The 23,814-nt window shown below is 36.4% G+C and overlaps 2 protein-coding genes across 6 annotated transcripts in view; one reads left to right on the top strand and one right to left on the bottom strand.

Annotated features, from left to right (window-relative positions):
• The window catches only part of SLC25A40 (solute carrier family 25 member 40), a 62,591-nt gene extending 51,925 nt beyond the window's left edge, over window positions 1–10,666 (bottom strand). For 3 of the 4 annotated variants that reach the window (XR_005838612.1, XR_005838611.1, XM_040644297.1), the window contains exon 1: window positions 10,463–10,665. The gene's annotated coding sequence lies outside the window, so the exon portion shown is untranslated. Of the gene's footprint in view, window positions 1–10,462 lie in introns of all 4 variants that reach the window. The other variant, XM_040644298.1, reaches the window with a different exon arrangement.
• Window positions 10,667–10,837: 171 nt separating this feature from the next.
• The window catches only part of DBF4 (DBF4 zinc finger), a 29,123-nt gene continuing 16,146 nt past the window's right edge, over window positions 10,838–23,814 (top strand). The window contains exons 1-6 of one of the 2 annotated variants that reach the window (XM_008686208.2): window positions 10,838–11,112; window positions 12,371–12,540; window positions 18,582–18,761; window positions 20,019–20,069; window positions 20,555–20,624; window positions 20,836–20,912. In XM_008686208.2, the coding sequence (XP_008684430.1) occupies window positions 11,067–11,112; window positions 12,371–12,540; window positions 18,582–18,761; window positions 20,019–20,069; window positions 20,555–20,624; window positions 20,836–20,912 (594 nt within the window). In that variant the 5' untranslated portion in view covers window positions 10,838–11,066. The remainder of the gene's footprint in view (window positions 11,113–12,370; window positions 12,541–18,581; window positions 18,762–20,018; window positions 20,070–20,554; window positions 20,625–20,835; window positions 20,913–23,814) is intronic. The other variant, XM_008686207.2, reaches the window with a different exon arrangement.

Genomic DNA, 23,814 nt, shown 5'->3' with positions numbered 1-23,814 from the left:
CGAGTGAACAAACATTCACATTATAGGGCTCCCAGAAAGAAGAGAGAGAGAGAAAGGGGCAGAAACCTTATTTGAAGAAACAATAGCTGAAAAATTCCCTAACTGGGGAAAGGAAACAGACATCCAGGATCAGGAAGCATAGAGAGTTCCAAACAAGATGAACCTAAGGAGGTCCACAATAAGACAAATGAGTATTAAAATGACACAGGTTAAAGACAGAGATTTTTAAAACCAGCAAGAGAGAAACGAAAAAAGTTACAGATAGGGAAACTTCATAAGGCTACCTGCTGATTTTTCAACAGAAATTTTGCAGTCCAGAAGACAGTGGCATGATATATTCAGAGCTGAAAGGAAAAAACCTGCCACCAACAATATTCAACTCAGCAAAATTATATCATTCAGAATTGAGGGAGAGAGAGTTTCCCAGATGAATGGAAGTTAAGGAGTTCATCATCACTACTAAACCAGCCTTACAAGAAATGTTAAAGGAACTTCTTTAAGTGGAAAAGGTGATACTGAGAAGCAAAAAAGAATTATGAATAATAAGATGTAAAATATGACAACATATACATAAAACATGGAAAAGGGAGGAAGAAAGTTCTTTTAGAATGTGTCTGAACTGAAATGACTATCAATTTACTATAGATTGCTATATATCTAAGATCTTATACATGAATCTCATGGTACCCACAAACCAAAACCCTATAATAGATACACAAAAAATAAAGAGAAAGCCAAGCAAAACACTACAGAAAGTCATCAATCACAGGGAAAGAGAGCAAGAGGAAAAAAAAAAAGTAACAGATAATTACAAAAATAACCAGAAGACAATTAGCAAAATAGCAATAAGTACACACTTATCAATACTTTAAAAGCAAATGGTCTAAATGCTCCAATCCAAGACATAAGGTGGCAGAATAAAAAACCCAGACCCATCTATATGTTGACTACAGAAGACTAATTTCAGACCTAAGGACACAAAAAGAATGAAAGCAGAAGGATGGAAAAAGATACCATACAAAGAGAAGAAGAAGAAAAAAAAAAGCTGGGGTGTAAAAACTGAGAAAAAAAATAGATTAAAAAAAAAAAAGACTGTAATAAGACACAACGGATTTACATAATGATAAAGGGGCAAATTCAAACCAGAAGGTTTAACAATTATAAATATTCACAAACCTAACACTGGAGCACCTAAATGCATAAAGCAAACATTAAGAGGGACTTTAACACCCCTTACATCAATGGATAGATCGTCCAAACAGAAAATTAATAAGAAAACAGTGTTTTTGACAAAACATTAGACCAGATGGGCCTAAAAATATATACAGAACATTCCATCCAAAAACGGAATACACGTTCTTTTTAAGTGCACATGGAACATTCTCCAGGATAGATCACATTAAGGCCATAAACCAAGCCTTAATAAATTAAGAAGACTGAAATACCATGCATCTTTTCCAACTACGACAGTATGAAACTAGAAATCAATCACAATTAAAAAAACAAGAAAACACAAACACGTCAAGGCTATACAACATGCTACTAAATGGCCAAAGGACACCAAGAAAACAGAGGAAATTAAAAAAATACATCCAGACAAATAAAAATATAATGGTCCAAAATCTTTGGGACACAGGAAAGGCAGTACTAAGAAATAAATTTAAATGACAGAGGTCTACCTCAAGAAGAAAAGTATCAAAAAACAATCTAACCTTACACCTAGAGAAACTAGAAGAATAAGAACAAAGCCAAAGATGAGTGCAAAAAGGAAATATGTAAGATCAGAGAACAAATAAAGACAAGAAAAAAAAATTGATGAGACCAAGAGCTGGTTCTTTGAAAATATAAACAAAATTGTTAAGCCTTTAGCCAAACTACTAAAAAAAGAAGACAGAAAATGAGAAACAAAAGAACATTAACAACTGACATCATAGAAATACAAAAAAATTCAAAGAGAATACTATGAAAAATTATACGCTTGGAATTTAGATAACCTACAAAAAATGGATAAACTAGAAATATACAATTTTCCAAAACTGAATGAAGAAGAAATAGAAAATGTGAACAGACCAATTACTAGTAATAAAATGCAAACAGTAATCAAACAACTTCCAACAAAGTCCAGAACCAGATGTACTCACAGGTGACTTTTACCAAACATTTAAAGAAGAGCTAATACCTATTGCCCTCAAACTATTCCAAAAAACAGGAGAGGAAAGAAAGCTTCCAAATACATTCTATGAGACCTGCATTACCCTGATACCAAAACCAGACATAGATACAACAAAAAAATGAAAACTACAGGCCTACATCTCTGATGAACACAGATGCAAAGATCCTCAACATAATATTAGCAAACCACACTCAACAACACCTTAAAAGGATCATTCACATGATCAAGTGGGATTTATTCCAGGGATGCAAGAATGGCTCAATATTCACAAATCAATCACTGTGATATACCACATCAACAAAACAAATGATAAAAATCACATGATCATTTCAACAAATGCAGAAAAAGCATTTGACAAAATCTAACATTCATTCATAATAAAAACTCTCAAAAAAGTGCTGTTGTTGTTTTTCAAGGGTGGAGAGGGGAAGAGGGAGACAATCTTAAAGAGGCTTCACGCCTAGCACAGAGCCTGATGCAGGGCTCGATCTCATAACCCTGCGATCGTGACTTGAGCTGAAATCAAGACTGGAACACTTAACCAACTAAGCCACCCAGGCGCCCCAAAAATGTGGGCTTACAGCTAACATACCTCAACATAATAAAGGCCATATAGAAAGACTGAAAATCGTCAAAGGTGAAAAATGGAGATCTTTTCCTCTATGTTCAGAACAAGAAAAGGAGGTTCACTCTTGTTACTTTTATTTAACATAGTACTGGAGTCCTAGCCACAGGAACCAAACAAGAAATAAAAGGGATCCAAATTGGTAAAGAAGAAGTTAAACAGTCACTATTTGCAGATGACATACTATACACAGAAAACTATAAAGAGTCCACCAAAAAACTATTAGCATAAATGAATTCACTAAAGTTGCAGGATATAAGCTTACATGCAGAAATCAGTAGCATTTCTATACACCAGTAACAAAGTAGAAGAAACAGAAATTAAGGAAACAAATCCATTTACAATTATGCCAGAAAGGATAAAATATCTAGGAATAAACTTAACTGAGGAGCTAAAGACTTGTACTCTGAAAACTATACAACACTGATGAAAGAAATTGAAGGCAACAAAAACAAATAGAAAGATATCCCATGCTCAAAGACTGGAAGGATACTATTAAAATGTCCATAGTACCCAAAGCAATCTCTAGATTGAATGCAATCCCTATTAAAATGACAACAGCACTTTTTTATAGAACTAGATACATATTACCAAAATCTGTATGGAACCACCAAAGATCTCAAATACCCAAAGCAATTCTGTGAAAGAAGGACAAAGCTGGAGGTATCACAATCCCAGATTTCAAGATATACTATAAAGCTGTAGTAATCAAAACAGTATGGTACTGGCACAAAAACAGATACATATATCACTGGAACAGAACAGACAGCACAGGAATAAACCCAGACTTATGTGATCAATTAATGTACGACAAAAGCAGCAAGGATAAACAGTGGGGTAAAGACAGTCTCTTCAATTAATGGTGCTAAGAAAACTGGACAGCTACGTGCAAAAGAACAAAAATGGAGAACTTTCTTACACTAAACACAAAAATAAACTCAACATAGATTAAGAACCTAAATGTAAGCCCCTAAACCATAAAACTCCTAGAAGGAAACATAGACAATAATTGCTTTGACATCAACCATAGCAACATTTTTGTAGAGGTTTCCTCAAGAAAGTGAAACAAAAGCAAAAATAAACTATTGGGGCTACACCAAAATAAGAAGCTTTTACGTGACAAAGGAAATGCCTACAAAAGAAAAAGGCAATGTACTGAGTGGGAGAAGATACATGCAAATGATTATCCAATAATAGTGGAAGCAAAATATATAAAGAACTCACACAATTCAACACCAAAATCACATATAATATGATTTAAAAAACGGGCAGAGGACCCAGATAGACATTTTTCTAAATAAGACACACAGATGGCTACAGACTTACAAAAAGATGCTCAACATCAGTCATCATCAGGGAAGTGTAAATCAAACCACAATGAGGTATCACCTTACACCTGTTAGAATGGCTAGAATGAAAAAACAAGAAATAACAAGCACTGGAGGGGATGTGGAGGAAAGGGAACCCTTGTACACTGTTGGTGGGAATGTAAATTGGTGTAGCCAATGTGGAAAACAGTATGGAGGTTCCTCAAAAACTTAAAAAATAGAAGTACCATATGATCCAGTGTTTCTACTGTGATGTATTTACCCCCCCACACACAAGAACAACAAAAAACACCAGTTCAAAAAGATATATGCACTCCTATGTTCATTGCAGACTTACTTATAATAGCCAAGATATGGAAGCAACCCAAGTATCCATTAATAGATGAATGAATAAGGAAGATGTGGTACATATTTAAATATAATATAATGTAGTATTATTGAGCCATAAAAAAGGATGAGATCTTGGCATTTGCAGCAACACGGATGGACCTAGAGGGTATTATGCCAAGTGAACACATCAGATACAGAGTCAAATACCATATGATTTCACTTGTATGTGGAACAAAAAAACAAAACAAACAAAAAGCGTAAGAAGACCCATAAATACATTGAACTGATGGCTGCCAGAGGGGAGGAGGTGGGGGAATAGGCAAAACCGGTGAAGAGGAGTGAGAGATAGTCTTTCAGTTATGGATTGAAAAAGTTACTGGGATAAAAGGTATAGAGAATCGGGAATACAGCTAATGGTATTGTAATAGGGTTCTACAGTATCTTATGGTAGCTATACTTGTGGTAAGCATAGCAAATTGTTTAAACACCATGAGATACCACTTCGCAGCAGTAAGAAGATCATAATTTTAAAAAAAGAAAAAAAAATAACAAGTGTTGATGAGTATGGGGAGAAATGGGAAACTTTTACATACACCAATGGGAAGATAAAATCGTGCAGCCACTGTGGAAAAGCTGGTCAGTTCCTCAAAATGCTAAACATAAAATTTTCATATGACCCAGCAATTCCAGTATTAGATATATACCTAAGAGAACTAAAAACATACAGTCTAACAAAAACCTGTACACAAATGTTCAGAGCATTACTATTCATAACAGCCAGAAGTGGAAGCAATCCAACCAAATGTTTAACTGAGGCATGGATAAGCAAAATATGATGTATCCCTACAAGGAAATTTTATTCAACCAAAAAAAAGAAAAAAAAGAATGAAGTAGTGATACATGCTACAACATGGATGAATCTTGAGAAAACAGTACACTAAATGAAAGAAGCCAGACACAAAAAGCACCTATTTTATGATGCTATTTATATGAAATGTCCATAAATGGCAAATAGGTAGACAGAAAGCAGATTCGTGGTTGCTAGGGGTTGAGGAGAAAGGGGTTGGGGGAATGACTGTTTAATGGGTACTAGATTTCTTTTTAAGATGTTAAAAATGTCCTGGAATAAGATAGTGGTTATGACTGCACAACATTGTGAATGTACCAAAGTCACTAAATTATATACTTCAAAATACTTAAAATGGTGAATTTTATATTATGTGAATTTCACCTAGGTAAGATACCAGTTCACTCTCAGTGAGTGACCACAATGCAAATGGGACTTATATATATTGCTGGGGTCAGGGTTAAAAATTTAAGTAACTTCCATGGTGTCAAGCATTCAGTAAATGTATGATCCAGCAATCCCAAGAAAAATAAAAACATAGGTCCACAAAAGGAACTGTATACTAATGTTCACAGCAGCATTATTCATAACAGCTAAAACTGGGAAACTGCCCAAATATAAATCAACATGTACAGTATATGCACACCATGGGATACTACCCAGAGATAAAAAAGAATGAACTACTGATATCTATAGCAACATGGAAGACATAAAAGGTTTCCTTATGTTATGCAAAATAATGCAGAGCTACACCATATAAATTTCATGATTTCACTTATAGTAAGTTAAAATACAGGAAAAACTGTATCAGTCAGATATAAATCAAACCATAGCAATCAGAAAAGTGGTTACCTCTGATGGGATGGGAGATTGGAATGAAGAATGAAATAACCTCCTGAGAAGCAGAAATGTTACATATTTTGATTGTGGTAGTAATTACATGGATATACATATTTATTAGAACTCAATCTGTACACTTAAAATGGGTCCATTTTATGGACTGTATCTGCCAAGGGATACATTCCACTGCCCCCAGTGCATGCCTAAAACCCCAGATAGTAACAAACTCAATGTATGTTTTTTCCTATACATACACACCTATGACAGTTTAATTTATAAAATACTCACATTAAGAAATTAACTGTAACTAAAAACAGAACAATTATAATAATATACAACAATAAAAATTATGTTAATGTGGTCTCTTGCTGTCTCAAAATATCTTACTGTACTGAACATCACCCTCCTTGTGATAATGTGAGATGATAAAATGCCTGTGTGATCCGGTAAAGTGAAGTGAATGAAGTACCGTTAGGCTACTATTGACCTGACAATAGGTCAGAAGGAAAATCATCTGCTTCTGGACCATGGGTGATGGAGGGTAACTGAAATCTGGGATAAGAAGGGACTAATGTTTTAGAAATTTTTAAAATTTACATAATGAGATTTCTATGGGGTCATAGGTAAACCAATCTCACTGAGCACAGCACATGGTAGGTGCTCAATCAATGCAGAAGGAAAGAAGGAAGTGGGTAAGTAGGTAGATTATTTTATAGTCATGGCCAAATAGTATGTATGTATTCTTTACCACCCTTAAGGAATTTACCATCTAATTCAGAATGACATATCACCTCCGAACCAGCTATCTTTAACAGTTCTCACAAACGCCACAGTAGCCTGTGAATCATACTGTCATAGAAGAAACCATTTTCAAATTCTGAATCCTCCTGTCTTGCTTATTCTCCATTTTTTACCCTTCACTGAGGTTGTGTTCAAGGTCTTGATACACTGAATTTTCCCGGTTTCCGAGCCCACCATCACCTGAGACAGGGCCTTCAGTGCCCCAGCTGTATTTTCATATGCTTAGCCTACAAAACTAACAATTTAACCTTTGAAAACCCTTAGGTCCTCCAACTCACCAGGGTATTGAGACTGTAAATTAAATTTAAAAAATAGCAGGAGAACATATTTCAGAAGATAACATATCAGTAGTTAGCATATGAATCAAACAGGACTATTAGGGAAAGCCCCAAATGAGCAGGAGATAAGACTCATTCAAAGCTAGGCTTGCTAGGAACAGGGAGAGGAACAGGTGGAGAGGCTTAAGCAAAAGAAAGGCAATAGGAAAGTGGTGAGTATCACGGAAGAATGAACAAATCCATTCATTTGTCTAGGCTCTAGAACAAAAATTTAACTTTGGATATATGTGTGAGGTAGTCTGAAAAAGCAGATAAGGTCTCATTTGATAATCACAAAGTTATGGGGTAGACTAAGCAGATACTGTCTTCATTTACAATGTACTATAAGAGGTGAAATTGCCCAAGGTAATAAAATTTCTTAGGAATACAGCCAGTGCTGAATGAAATTCATTTCTCCTGATTTACAGCCAAATTTTCATTTACTTAGACCATCATTCTGCTCAGTGTTCTCTAACTTTGCTTAATACAACTCTTTAAACAAACTTCTCACCACATATAACCTTGCCCCCACCCCCATTCAGTTCTTGAAATTACACCCCTCCCCTGAACCATACTTTAAGATATACTTTAACATAAACTTTATAATTTTACCAATAGTTCTGATTACTGATATGATAGGTAAGGGGGTTTCCATGCATACAGGCCATACATGCATGACCAAGTCTTTCCTGTAACTACTAAAAGATCTGAATTCCAATAATATTTTCTAAAATTAACCTTGAGTTAAAGATTAGAAAATTATTAACACTGACCAGTAAAAGACTTTCAGCTTATTCATAGCTTGGCATTATCACCTATAATGCAGTCAAGGGTGTGTCTAAAAGCATAGGGTACAACTATGTTACTGTTTCCTCATTGTAGTAAATATAAGAGGTAACTCAGCTTTCACTGGAACATAAAATGAGCTTTCATTTTTTACGTTCAATAGAAATTTGTTTAAATCTATCCCATACCCCCTAAACCTTCCAAAGACCCTATTTTCCCTTACTATCACTATAATTCCCTACACTGACAAATTTTTTCAAAAGTACACTCAATCTGTCTGCACTTCAAGTCCCTTGTTCTTATCTAGTACTTATACCTTATACAGTCATCTACTGAAATTCTCACTAAGGAAACCGATGACATCTTTTTTTTTTTTTAAGATTTTATTTGAGAGAGGGAGAGGGAAAGAGAGAGAAAGCACGCACGAAGGGGGGGGCAGAGGAAGAGGGGAAGCAGAGTCCCCGCTGGGCAGGGAGACCAACGTGGGACTCGATCCCAGGACCCTGAGATCATGACCCGACCAAGGCAGATGCTTAACCTACTGAGCCACCCAGGCGCCCAGGAAAACAATGACATCTTAAATACCGGAATCAAAGGCCTATTTTTCTAGTCTCGGCCTTTTTGAACTCTTGAAGATGGAGGAGCTGGTGCAGAGGTCACCAGGACAGCACTCACTGAGCTCTCACTCTGTGTACTAACTAATCAAGCTTTCAAAAATGTTTCCTTTCATTCTCACATCTGATAAGTATTAATTACTCCCTTTCCATAGATTAAAATTGAGACTCAAAACTACCCAAAGCCAGATAGTGAAGCCTGCATGATCCCAATGTTTGTAATTCTGTGACTTCGGATGGTAAGTTTTGTTCCCAGTTCTCTTAACTCTCTGGCCTTTTCTCCATCTTTCTCACTATTTCATCACCGTCTACTCATCACTGCTTCTCTTATTTCACATGTTCTCCTGGGCAATTTCATTTCCTTCCATGACTTTAACTACATTCTATATTCGTGTTTCTCAATCTTAAAGCTTTTTATAAACAAAAAATCTTGCGCTCTTTCCGTAGTTTACATTTTTTTATTTTTATTTTTTTAATTAACATATAATGTATTATTTGTTTCGGGGGTACAAGCCTGTGATTCATCAGTCTTACATTCTGAAAATAGGTCTTCTTCCCCAAATAGAACATCTAATGTTGAGTATGTTTTGTTCAAACTACACCTCCTCCTGCCCATGGCTGAGGATATGTATGTCTCCCAAATCCATCTTTTTCCTCTCTTCACTCCACCCCCATATCTCTCTGGAGTTACAGACAAATATTATCAACTGCCGTATAATGATGGTTCCATGCTTCTCTCCCTCGGCCCTTCAACTTAAAGCCATCTACAACTAAACTTTCATTTCCTTTAGCAAACCTGAACCACCGACCTCAGGATTCTCCATTTTGGTTAAGGGTTATTAGAATCCATTCTTGTTTATGCTTTAAAGTACTTATTTGTGAAACAGTGATATTGGCACTAACTTCTCTGACCTCTACTAGTTCAAAAATCAACCGTTAGGAGCACCTGGGTGGCTCCGTCTCAGTAAAGCTGCTGACTCTTGATTTAGGCTCAGGTCATGAGCTCAGCCAGGGGTGGGGCTCCGTGCTGGGCCTGGAGCCTGCTTAACATTGTCTCCCTCCCTCCCTAAAAAAATAAAAATAAAATAAATATATCAATCATTAAACAATGAGTGACTATTATGGCCAAAAGTTGATGAATGCAAAACAGCACAAGATTTAATCCTCTTCCTTTTTCACAAGTCTATAAACAGAAACAAACCCAAAACAATTCTGTGAAGCATTTTTTTTCCACTTAGAAAACAAAATTAACTTACTTACAAAATATTTTAATTTAACCCTTACTATAATCCATTACCCCCATTTACAAGTGAAAAAACTGGGACTCCAAGGGATTAGGTAATTTAATCAGAGTTACGTGGTAAGCGGTAGGTCCAGACCCCAAACCCTAGGATTTAAGATTTCACATTACACTTCCTTTCTATTATTGTTGAAACAAACTTCACAAAAATCGAAAAAAGGTCTGTGCACAACAGAGGTCAAAGGAGCAGCACGCAGTCAGGTACCAAAAGGTCCAAGGCGACCTGAACTGGCTCTAGACTGGGAGGGGCCGCCAGGCCAGACCCTCGCTCCTACGACCCCTGCCCAGGCCGTTCCCGCCCTGGAAGTCCCTCTGCGGCCTGTCTCAGGCCGGCAAGGTCGGCGGTGACCGCAGGAAAACCTCGCTCCGCGCCTCGGGGCGTGCTGGGCAGTGGCTCACGCTGCCAAGCAGCTCGGCCCGGCCGGAGGCTGAGTCCTAGTTAGCCCGCAGCCGCCGCGCCTTCGGCCTCCGGGACAGCCGACCCGTGGGCAAGAAGCGTACCTGGTGAAGGAGGCAGCTGGAGGGCACGCGGTCCTGGCGACCCTAGGAGGCGGGGATGACACTGTTGGCGGGCTGGACTAGCCTCCGGAGCTAACTGCATTCACTGTGTTAGGTCAACAGCAGTCACAAAGACTCTTCAGAAGAGCGAAGGGACCCGAAGTCACGGGGGAAGACCGGGGACCTGAAGCCTAAAAGGCATAGCCATGGGGGAGGGGCGGGGGCGGAGACGCGGCCCGTGGGGGCGGGGCGCGCGGCGCGAGGAGGCGGGCACGTGGGGGCGAGCGCGAGGCGGGGCGCGGCGCGGCGCGCGGCGTGAGAGAGGGCGGGGCGCGCGTATGGGCGCCGCGGCCGCGTGACGCGTTTTCAAATCTTCAACCGCCGCAGCCCACTGGTTTGTGCTTTACTTCTTCCTCCTCCGCGCCTTGGAGTTGGATTCGGTCCCGGAAACCCGGACGGTAGACGCTGCATCTCTATTGCGTGGGTGTGGTAGTTTGCGGAAGGGGAAGAGGGACCGGCTGATAAATCGACCTCGAGTAGCTGTGTTTTCGTGGCCGCCCGGTGCGACACTGTCCCGAACCCAGTATGTAGGTGCCGGGCGGCTGCCATGAACTCCGGAGCCATGAGGATCCACAGCAAAGGACATTTCCAAGGTATGAAGCCCCTCCTCCGCTGCAGTCCCTTTAATCCTTTCCTCCCCTCGTGGTTCCACCATTGATTCTTTAGAGTTCTTCCCCCAGGTCCCTGCTTCTTTTCTTTTCTGGCTTGTACGTCCTTCTCTGTGGCCTGAAGGAAGGCTCCGTCCAGGGCTTTGCCTCAGAAAGGGAAAGGATCCCAACCGGGCCCCTCGCTCTATTCACGCTCCAGCCGCGGGCCCAAATTCCCCGGGGGTGTAAAACTAGAAAACAATGTGCGGACCCGGACCTGGCCGGGCCTGGGACAGATGCTGAGACTCAGCTCAGGCCCTTTGAGGCTGCAGCTGTAGCCTCAATTTGAAAGCAGAGGTGCTCGTGGCTTTTAGGTTCATGATTAAATTGGGTGATTGTGGGTGGGGTTTTGGTCCTATTCTTAAATTTATTTTACTTCACTCACAAAGTTAAGGGATAGTATTTGTATTTCAAACACACCATTGCTGTATTCAACATTACAGACGGACATGAAAGCAGATTTCCATTTCGACGACTTTGTATGGTAAAACATAACAGCTTCCAAGATTTTTTTCTTTTTAAAAATCTAGAATATATATGTCGTATATATATAGGAATTTCCAACGTATGAACAGATTGTGTTATGAAAGTTAATTTTTAAAGCAGTTGTTTCGATCTCAGATCTGTTTTCAAAGGAAATAATGAAGTGAATGGTGATTTGGCTCTTAAAATGGACATTTAGTTCTTAATATATAGGCGAACTATAGGAAACTAAACTTTGGAACCTTTTGAGGACTGGGTCATTATGTGTAACAGAGGTTTCTTGTATTGATAAGTCTTTAACATTTTAAGCCTGTTTTGAGTGTTCAACAGAATGGCAGATGTTCCATAAATATTTTTAAGTAAATACCCCATGGAGTTTACATGTAAGGAGGAAAATCTTTCAAGAAGGTTTTAGATAGTTTCCACTGTAATACATAAAAACAATGAACAAATGCATAAATATTTCCTGCAGAGTCAACTATTGGCTGTGGACAATAATTATTTTACAATATAGTATCTGTTAAAACAAGTATGGTATTTTGGTTTTATCCTAAGTGGTACTACAAAGAAATACATTAAAATGCTATTGAGTTTTTAATTGGTGGGATTATAAAGATTTTTTCCCCCTCTGTGATATGACTGTATAAAAAATATTTTTAAAACTAGAAATTTTCTGTCTGCATAAAACATGATCTAATTCTACATTTTTTTAAAACAACAGGTGGAATCCAAGTCAAAAATGAAAAAAACAGATCTTTAAAATCTGTGAAAACTGATAACAAACCAGAAAAATCCAAATATAAGCCGCTCTGGGGAAAAATATTTTACATTGACTTACCGTCTGTCACCATATCTGAAAAACTGCAAAAGGACATTCAGGATCTAGGAGGGGTAAGTCAAAACTATACACTTGACAAAAGAGGAAACATTTGTAACTAGTACTTTCTAATATGTAATCATTTTAAATTATCATATTGGGAAACATAACCATATAAGCACCAAGCTTAAAACTTTTATCAGCTGTTTAACATTAATGAAAAACTATTTGTTTTAACCTTTTGTAGCCTAATAGGACTTTCAGATTTCTGTGATTTTTAGTCTAGCGTAAAGTTCACGAAGTATGAGAAATGTGACTCCTTCCCTTGTCCTGGTGGAACCTCTGATTGCCTTCTCATTGTAACGTTTGTATGTCCTCCAAATAGCAGGAACTCCTTCATTATGATTATTGGGGAACTACATAAATTTGTCTGGACTAGCATAACAGTAAGAATGTTATTTGCAGAACAGGGACAACCTCTTTGAACCACAAAGAGTTAACATTACTCTGAGTGGTAACAATCTCAACAGAATGAATGTCATTACGGAAACATAATTTGTGTTAAGAATATTGAAAGCTCTCTTTCCTAACTTATACATTGAGTAAATGGTTAAGAAGTTAGAAAATTTGAGCAAAATTCTACAATTTTCTTATGAGTGAGATTAATGTTGGGGTAAGTTTTAGTAAGTGAGGTTAAGAATTTATTAATTTCTTTCCTAGTTCTTCCTATTTAAAAAGGTTTGTGCTGCACTTTGAATTTGTTGAATAATCTTTGAATAATCTGCCATTCCTAGAATAGAAATTTGCAGAAGAACACGTAACAAGTTTCTTTGAATTGTTTCTTGGTGTGATCTTCATTTATTTAAGAGAGAGCACAAGGCAGAGCACGTGGTGGGAAGGGCAGAGGGGAGGGAGAAACAGGCTCCCCACTAAGCAGGGAGCCCAATGCAGGGCTCAATCCCAGGACCCTGGGATCATGACCTGAGCCAAAGGCAGACACTTCACCAACTGAGCCACCCAGGCACCCCTTGTTACTCATTTTCTTAAAACATTGTCACATTTCTCATTGCAGTAACATGTATCATAATGACCATATGACTACATTCCTAAAAATCATGTTTTATAGGCCTGCCACCTTTGAATACATACTGCTTTCTTTTATTCATTTTTGAAAGTAAGTGCTTAAGGGTCCCGAGTAGTAAAATGACTGGCCCAGTTGGGATTAGCTGCCTAATTCCCAGACTAAGATGCTGCTACACCGTTTTGTTCCTCTAGCAATTAATGGCTACAAAGTAGCTATCTGATACAGTTTCACAGCTTTCTCAAATATGATGAATAACCCATTAACCTTTTATGATTTAAATCAGTGATTTCAGGGGTGCCTGGGTGGCTTAAGTCAGTTAAGCATCTGGCTTGGGCTCAGGTCATGATCCCAGGGTCCTGGGATCAAGCCCCACATCGAATTGGGCTCCCTCCTCAGCTGGGAGCCTGCTTCTCCCTCTCCCTGCTTGTGCGCTGTGCGCGCGCTCTCTCTCTCTCTCTCTCTGTGAAACAAGTAAATAAAATCTTAAAAAAAAAAAAATCAGTGATTTTAGATTTGTATATTTAGCAGTAGAACCCTTCAAGCAAAATCATTCAGAAGTCTAATGTATAAAGCCAGTAAAAAGGAAACTTAAAGCTAAAACAGTGGTTCTATTTAGTATAGGGATGCTTGTCCTGCCCCTTTTTTCTCATTCCCACAGCAGTTCCTGAGGCACTTGCAAGAAACAAGTTTTGAATTAACTTATGCATTTGATAATAGTTGGGAGACCTTTTGGTTTTATACACTTCAAATTTTTATCCTAAAATGGTTTGAAGTAGACCAATGAAGTGAAGAGCATATTAAGAACATATGTTTTCACATTTTTTTCTTTGAGCTGTGAATTTTCAACTGAATTTGACTTAACTGTACTTCTTAATTTCTCTTTTTAAAAATTTTTATTTATTTTTATTTTATTTTATTTTTTTTAAGATTTTATTTATTTATTCAACAGAGATAGAGACAGCCAGCGAGAGAGGGAACACAAGCAGGGGGAGTGGGAGAGGAAAAAGCAGGCTCATAGCGGAGGAGCCTGATGTGGGGCTCGATCCCACAACGCCAGGATCACGCCCTGAGCCGAAGGCAGATGCTTAACTGCTGTGCCACCCAGGCGCCCCTAAAAATTTTTAAATCAAACTATGATTCCTCCCCACACTATCTTTCCAATAATTCAGTGATGTCCTCATTTCTGTTCTGATGACATTTCCATCTCTATCCCTAAAAAAAAAAAAAAAAAAAAAAGACTTCATTCTGGTGATCTGTTACATGAATTATAAAGGAATCTTGATCTCTAGACACTAAGAGTTTTAGCGTTCAACTTTAAGAAATACTTAGTTAAATAGATATTCCTTGAAAGGATGATTCTTGTTACTTAATTTTTAGGATTAGTTACGCCCTTTATCATTTTGTAACTTATTTTCAGATTATAACCAGTGTTGTCTTTATCTGTAATTGTCCACTTTATGCATTTGTTTTCTCTACTCTTAATGAAAACATACCCCATTTTCCTGGAGAGTACACTTGTGACAAATTCAACCACTGAAAACACAGCAGTGACGTCGGACATAATGGGAAAATATCTTCTAGTAGTGGCAAGGAATGTAGCTATTACGAAACCATTTAAAAAGGACATGGAACCAACCATATTTAGGTCCATATCTAAACATTCTGGGCTAAAATAAGGCAGTTGGAGAAGAACAGAGATGTAAGGGTAAATGCCTTGCCATGTAATGAACTTGAAGACAGAGTTACTTGTTCATTGTAACCTTGAGTGACTCAAAAATGTTTCAAGTTTAGTCTTTAAAAGACCTAAATTAATAGCTAATAAATTGAAGACCAGGATGAAATTAAGTCAGCACTGCAGGGGTATGGTATTGTTTTGGTAGATTTCAAATATGAATCTTATGTCCGTCCTGCCTCTGATCTAGGTAGAGATTGCATGAGTACAATTAATTGTAAAACAACATTTAATATCAACAAGAAGGAGAAATTACTTCCAGTTAAGAAATCTCAGAAACTGTTGTGCAGATACAATTTGAAGTCGGCTTTGAAGGATGATTATGATTTGGACATGCGGAAATTCATTCAAAAATTATTCCACTGGTGTCTAATATGCTAGCACTATTTTAGCTGCTGGGGATGCAGAAATACATAAGATGTAGTCTGCTGCTTTCAGTCTATGGGAACATCAGACACATAAATCATTTACAGTATAGCATTGTCAGTGCTTTAACAGAAGTTATGTAGAAATTGCCAGTAGAATACATTGAAGACGGGTGCCTGGGTGGCTCTGTCGGTTAAGTGTCCAACTCTTGATCCCAGCTCAAGTCTTGATGTCATGGTTGTGAGTTCAAGCCCCATACTGGGCTCCACACTGGGCATGGAGCCTACTTAAAAAAAAAAAGAATATAGAGAAGAAAATGATTAATTTTGCCTTTAGTAATCATAGCAGAGATAGAACTTAACCCAAGTTTTGAAAGTCTAGTAGAAATATACCAGGTAGAATGGACAAACTAAATAGAGGGAAGAATATATTTAAAATTTATGTATAATTTCAGCAACTACTGATATTACAATGTGACTTGAGCTTGGGATTTAGATGGGGGGGAAGTAGCAAGAAACAGTGCTATACCGGGGCTAAAGTGTGAAAGACATTTTATTTACTACTGAAGAATTATAACTCTTCCTACAGGAACTGGAAAACCAAAGGAGATGTGTGGTACTAGTATAAGGACATAGAGACTAGTGCAACAAAATAGAGACCCTGGAAATAAACCATCACATATATGGTTGATTGATTTCAGCAAGGGTGCCAAGACCATTCAGTGGGGAAAGTACAATCTTTTCAATAGCTGATGCTAGGGAAACTCCTGACAAGTGAAGTTAGACCCTTATCGCAGGTCATATGCTAAAATTAATTAAAAATGGGTCAAGTTCTAAACATAAGAGATAAATCTCTTAGAGGAAAGTATAGGGAAAAGCCTTGTGGCATTGGATTTGGTGTTGATTCCTTGGGTATGAAACCAAAGACATAGAGAACAAATGAAAAAATAAATTGGACTTCATAAAAATGAAAAGGTTTTGCGCATAAAAGGATACTATCAGAGGGTAAAAAGAAAACCCACAAAATGGGAAGAAAAAAGATTTCAGATCATATATCTGATAGGGGATTAATATCCTGAAGGAGATACCATGTCACATCTGTTAGGATCGTCAGTATCAAAAAAAATACATATGTTGGCGAGGATGTTTGGAGTTTGGAACTCTTGGGTTGGTGGAATTATAACATGGTACAACTGCTGTGGAAAACAGAAGTTATATTCAAAAGAATTGAGAGCAGAGCCTTGAAGATATATGTATATACTTGTGTGCATAGCAGCATTATTCACAATAGACAAAAGGTGGAAACAGCCCAAATTTTCAACAGATCAATGGATGAATAAAATATGTATACATACAATGGAATATTATTCAACCTTGAAAAGGAGTGAAATTCTTACCCTTGCTAAAACATGGACGAACCTTGAAAACACTGTGCTAAGTAAAATAACTCAGACAAATATAGGATTTCACCTATATGAATTATTTAGAATAGTTCAATTCATAGAAACAAAGTAGAACACAGATTAAAAGGGGTGGGAAGAGGAGAAAATGAGGAGTTAACGTATATTGGGTAGTTTCATCTTAGGATGATGAGAAAGTTCTAGAAATGTATAGTGGTGATGGTTGCACAACATTGTAAGTGTACTTACTGCCACTGAATTGCATACTTAAAAATGGTTAAAATGGTCAATTTTTATGTATTTTATCACAGATTTTTAAAAAATATGTAGGAGAGCGTGTTCCTTTTGAAAAATTGGAACCTCTGGCAATGCTAAGGCCATGTATTTATGAAAACGAAGAAAGCATTTGATGTGTAAATTGTGCATTTGTATTCCTGCTGGCCCTTGCAAGCATCTGAGTTTGTAATCCCTGAAATAAATAAATGTGGATATCTTATTTACTGGTTGATGAAAATGCTGCTCAGAAAAAAGGGAAGTAGTGATTTACACTTAACCAAGGGGGCCACTGGTGTAAGCAAATTCTGCTTAATGCTTAGATGGAATTAATTCATCTGTTATATACTTTGCTTTATTTTTTTTTAATCATTCCCCTTTATGTTGTGAGATCCTATAGAAACTGGATATAGCTGTTTAAAATATTATAGAAATCTTTATTTATAAAGATAGTTAATGATTAATAGTATTTATTTCTACTTTAATTTTCCTGCCCTTGGATAGGAATTATCTTTGATAACATTGATATCTGGTACTTGGATTTATAAATTCAGGCATATAAGCAGTAGTTTTCAAACATTTTAGTAGGGAAATTATCTTCAGTCTTACACTCTAAGGGTAAGGGTCCGTTCTTCCTGTTAAAGTCTTACGGTAAAATGTTAATTGATTTTGAACTGTCCTGCCCAGTATGATAGCCATCAGGTACATGTGGCTATTTAAATTTAATTAATACTGTATTGAAAAAAACTTAAAATTCAAGTGCTCAGTCATATTAGTTACCTTTGTTATATTTTAAGGGCTTGGTAGCCACATGTGGCAAATTGCTACCATGTTGGACAAAGTTGATAAAGAACATTAACCATTGCATTAAGTTCTACTGGACAGTAGTACATTTAGAGCATGTCAGAATATCTGTATTCAAATTCTGTTATTTACTACTGATGTAACCTCAACCAAGTCACTTCTCTTAAATTTTCTTTTCCACAAAATGTGGATATTAGGAATATTAGTACCGTGGTGTTGTTAATATGATTAAATTAATTGGGATATATAAAGTACTTAAATATAGTATCTAGCATATGCTGGTGGTTACTAGAATGCCCATTTTACTTCCTCAGAACTCAGATTCCGAAGAACACAGTATAAAAAACACCAGTTTACGAAATACTGAAATACATCAAATTGGTATTTTGCACTGTACCTGAAATATGAAAGTTTATGGTTTATAAGGCTTATTTGAAAATATTTTGTTTTCCTTTAGCGAGTTGAAGAATTTCTCAGCAAAGACATCAGTTACCTCATTTCAAATAAAAAGGAAGCTAAATTTGCACAGACGTTGGGAAGAATTTCTCCTGTACCAAGTCCAGAATCTGCATATACTGCAGAAACCACTTCACCTCATCCCAGCCATGATGGAAGTTCATTTAAATCTCCAGATTCAGTAAGTCTCTTAAATATGCTTTGAGACATTCAGAAAGGCTATAGCCTGAGGATCTCATATTTTCAAGAGCGGACTGGCAGCAGAGTTCGCTTAGGTAGAGCAATATCTACATTATGGTGGCTTTCCAATTAATAAGGTTACTCTTACAGAAAGGTGATTTTTCTCCTAATACTTTAGGGTCATACTCTGCTAAAATAATACTTTTTTCCTTTGGAGATGGCTTTTATTTTTAAGAGTTATTTACAACTAAAAAGTAACAGCAGATCATTATTTAAAGTAGAAATGGAAACCTTTTCTTTGTTTCACAGCAGGAGTAAGCCAACTATGGCATGGGCCAAGTCCAGCCTGTCCCTGTTTTTTACAGTCTTTGAGCTAAGCGTGGTTCTTACATCTTCAAATGCTTGGGCAAAAATTGAGAGAATATTTTATGACAAATTTAAATTCAGATATCAGTGTCCATAAATAAAGTTTTATTGGAACACAGCCAGACCTGTTCATTTACATATTAACTGGTTGCTTTCCTGCTGTAAAGGAAGTATTGGATACTTAGGACAGGTACTCTGTGGCTTGCAGAACCTAAAACATGTGCTATCTGGCCCTTTACAGAAAAAGATTGCCAGCCCCTGATTTAGTTACTGGTATCACATCTCTATGACTCCATTGACAAGTTAGAAGATACAGTGAAGGGTAAATTGGGGAGGGGGAAAAATAGAAATGCATACAGGAAGAAAAGTCAAGGAAGGCTCATGTATTTTTTTCACTATTGCTTTTTTGGAAGAATGAGATTGTATACTAGTGACAAGTTCCAAAGTAATTATTGCTTGTAGCATTTCAATTGCTTTTCCAGTGTTGTATTTAAAATGTAAAATACCAAAATATACGTATATGTATGATTTATTCATATTCTCAGATCTTCATTTGAATACAAAATTAGAATCTAAACTTGTTATAGACAGCTTACTACAGAACTGAGCTTTGTTCTCATTCAGTTGTTTAGTTACTCTATCAAAAAAAGAAGCAAACTTTTTAATAGATCTTATTACAGAGACCCTAAGGAAATCTCCTTTTATTATACTTTATTGTGTTGATAGTCATTAAGACTTGTACAAATTTTGTTTATTTAAAATTATATATTTATATTATAATTTATTGATTTTATCAATTTATTTTAGCTATTTTATATTTTTAAGTTTTTTTCCAATGGGCCATTGTGTTATAATTTTTTAAGGTTTGAGCTCTGATTTTTTTTTTTTATAGGTGTGTTTGAGCAGAGGAAAATTATTAGTTGAAAAAGCTATCAAGGACCATGTAAGTATGAAATTTTAAAGTTTACTGTATATGGTCTATTATTAAGAACTCAAGTAGAAATGGAGATGTTCCTGAAATCTTCCTTTCCTCATTTTTAATAGGAAAAGCCTAAATATCAGCATGTGTCTCTTTTTACAAGAACAGAATCTGCTTTTCATAAAGAAACATCTCCATCTTGTGGTCTTTTAAAATACTACTGGAGATGTATGAAGCATATGGCATTTTTGTATTTTTAATGAAATTTCTTGACACTTAACTGTTAAGATTACAGTTGCATTAATTGTCAAGCATATGGGAATATATTAAACAGGGTTAATTTATATATTCCAAAAGAAAAAACTGATGTACTGATTACTATTGTAACTATATAGAGTCTGTTCTGAATACACACCTTAGTGACATTAATCTTCAAATAATTTTTAAAGTTTAGCTCATTTGAATTAGTAATTTTCTAGAAAAACTAATAAACCTTTTTTATTTTACAGGATTTTATTCCTTCAAATAGTATATTATCAAATGCCTTATCATGGGGAGTAAAAATTCTCCATGTTGATGGTAAGGATGTTATCAGTTTTTTTGGCAGTATTTTAAAAATACTAACTTGTGCTCTTTGGTTCCTGATTTTACATAGGGAGAATTCTGATAGCAAGAGATACCTATATGGTGATTCTTTCACCTAAAATCTAGTACAAAGAAAATAGCGGTGTTTAATTCCAGAGGTAAAAATGCTAATCGTAAGCCTTTTTTTCTTTTTTTTTAAACGAAGACATTAGATACTACATTGAACAGAAGAAAAAAGAACTATATTTACTCAAGAAATCAAGCACTTCTGTAAGAGATGTGGTATGTTATTTTCCTTAATTTTTAAACTAATTAAAGTTATCAAGGTTAATGTTTTTATTTATCTAAGTTTTTCTTACCAAGTAGAAAATATTATTGCCAGAATATCCTAAGGGTAAACCTTTGTAGTTTATTCTCGTTTCTGTTATTTGAATAAATTATTGTGTATCATTTAACTTTAGGATTTCCTCATGAGGTAAAAGTTGTTCCTGGGAGAATGGCATAGTTTTTTTTTATTTTTTCTTCTTTCATTGCTCTTGCTTTTAACCAGCTACTTTAGTTCATTCTGAAGGAAAACATAATTGGCTTATTGCATGAGAAGCTTCTTATATGTACAATATACTTCTTTTAATTGCTGTAGATAGTGTTATAACAAAATCTTGCTACGGACTATGATTTTCTGGCCTGACCTCAAAATGTTTGCTTAAGTAACTGCATTAGGCATTGCAGTGTTAGACCTAATGTTCCCATATCTTGTCTCTGCACTTTTCAAAAACTAGCTTCCTCCTTAAAGACTCTCTAAAGACTCAAGGCTCTTCCATCTTTTAAAATACGTACAATAAAACCTCCCTTAATCTATATCCTTCCCTACAAAGCAATCTTTGTATCATCCAGACTTCTTAAATCTCCATTTTTATGCTTCCCATTCACTCTTGAACCTATGAGGTATAAAACTCTGACTGATTTGCCAAACGAAGTTAACAGTTTTTAAAACCAGTCGTTTAGTTTCTGTCACCTGTTGTTCATGTCCTCCTTTAATTAACTGTTTTCTTCTGTAACTGCTCTCATCTCTTAGTTTTCTCATGGTTTTCATATCATTGTATTTTTTGTGGTCTGGTTTTTCTTCACTCAATCCTTAAATGACTAAAATCTAAAAGGAAATGAATAAAGACATGTAGCTGTAAGTATGTTGGCATATTTGAGAAATTTTCTGTAATATAATACAATTTGATTTTTGAGTGGGAGAATGATAAGAAGGGAAGCAGGAAAAATTAGCAAGTTCACATAGGACCTCACAACACTGTAAAGGATTTGAGTTTATCTGGAAGGGTTTGGGAAATTATTGAGAGATTATTAAAGGAGAGTAACCTGCTTGAGTAGATAGATGAAAGAACTTCTGGTTGCCAGTAAAACATGTTTGCTGGCAAGACCGACATTTGGATAGTGGCTTCAAAAAGTATTCAGGGGGGCACCTGGGTGGCTCAGCCTGTTGAGCGTCATCTGACTCCTGATTTCAGCTCAGGTCATGATGATCCCAGGGTCATGGGATTAAGCCCCCTCTCATTCTCTCTGCTCAGCAGGGAGTCTGCTTGAGATTCTTTCTCTCTTCCTTTCTGCCCCTCCCCCTGCTCACTTGCTTCTCAAATCAATCATTTAAAAAAAAAGTATTCAGGGAGGGGCAGCTGGGTAGCTCAGTCGATTTGGCGTCTGACTCTTGGTTTCGGCTTAGGTCATAATCTCAGGGTTGTGAGATTGAACCCCATATCTGGATTCTGCTTGAGATTTTTCCCCCTCCCTCTTTCTCCTCTTCTGCTCCTCCCCCCACTGTGTGTTCTCTCTCTCTCTAAAATGAAATCTTAAAAAAAAAAAAGGTATTCAGGAATATTTTGTTTACACATGCAAGCATCAGTATTCAACAGATACTCCTATTAGGTGCCAGGCACTAGGAGTATTTGCCCTCATGAAACAAAAACAATGAGGAAGTGTGATAAATAGCTGTGAAACAGATCTTAACTTTTCTCTGGAAATCAAAAGGATTAGAATACCAAATATCTCTGTAATCCAGTATGTATAACTGGTCAATTTGATTCTAATACTTGAAAATTTTTTCTGTATGTAAAAAGAAAATGTTTCTGGAAAATTTCTGGTTTGTCAAATACTAAAACATAAAATGCTTCAATAAAGGTGCATTTGTGGGTCTTGAATGGACGTGTATAAATCTTGTATACATTAAAGACATATAAATTTTAAGGCATTATATTCTCTTAAATACTCTTGTTAGCATGTATCTTTAAAAAAAAAGTTGAATGAATGTTTTTGCTTCACTATTTAAAGTGCTTAGAGTTTTGTTTTTTTTTTTTCTTTTCTCATTTTACCTGAAACTTTGAGGATTTTTTGTGTATATATACATGAGGTATATTGGTCTTTTACTTTTGATGTGTTTGGTTTTAGTGTTAGGGTAATGCTGCTCTCATAAAATGCTGGAATATATTTTCATTTTTATTTTCTAGACAAGTTTTTGTAGAGCTGCTTTTATTTTTTAAGTGTTTCATAGTGTTTACCAGGAAAGTTGTCTGGGCCTGTAATTTTGTTGTTGTTGTTGAAAAATTCCCAGCTATGAATTCAGTTTATTAGATAAAAGGAATTCAGGTTATTTCTTATTGAATACACTTTGGTAGTTTGTGGTTTTCAAGAAATTTGTACTTGTGGGGCGCCTGGGTGGCTCAGTTGTTAAGCATCTGCCTTCTGCTCAGGGCGTGATCCCGGAGCCCTGCGTCAGGCTCCCTGCTCCATGGGGAACCTGCTTCTTCCTCTCCCACTCCCCTTTGCTTGTGTTCCCTCTCTTGCTGGCTGTCTCTCTCTCTGTCAAATAAATAAATAAAATCTTTAAAAAAAAAAAAAAAGAAATTTGTACTTGTTGTTTAAGCTGTCAAATTGATGGCAAAAGTATTTGTAATATTCTCTTACTAAGCTTTTAATGTTTATGGAGTCTGAATGATGTCTTTCATTCCCGATATCATTATTCCTTCTTTTTTTTCCTCTTTGATCAGTTGGGCTAGAGTTTTATCAGTTTTGTCTTTTCAAAGAACCAACTTTACTGTAAATTTTTTTGAGCTCTGCTTTACTGCTATTCCACACATTTTCTATAAAACTTTGTATATATATATAAAGGTATATATACACA

This window comes from Ursus maritimus, unplaced genomic scaffold (genome assembly GCF_017311325.1).
Source record: "Ursus maritimus isolate PB19 unplaced genomic scaffold, ASM1731132v1 scaffold_3, whole genome shotgun sequence".
NCBI classification, from domain to species: domain Eukaryota; kingdom Metazoa; phylum Chordata; class Mammalia; order Carnivora; family Ursidae; genus Ursus; species Ursus maritimus.
Note: the sequence above shows the minus strand (reverse complement) of the source record. Positions and strands in the feature narration are given on the sequence as shown.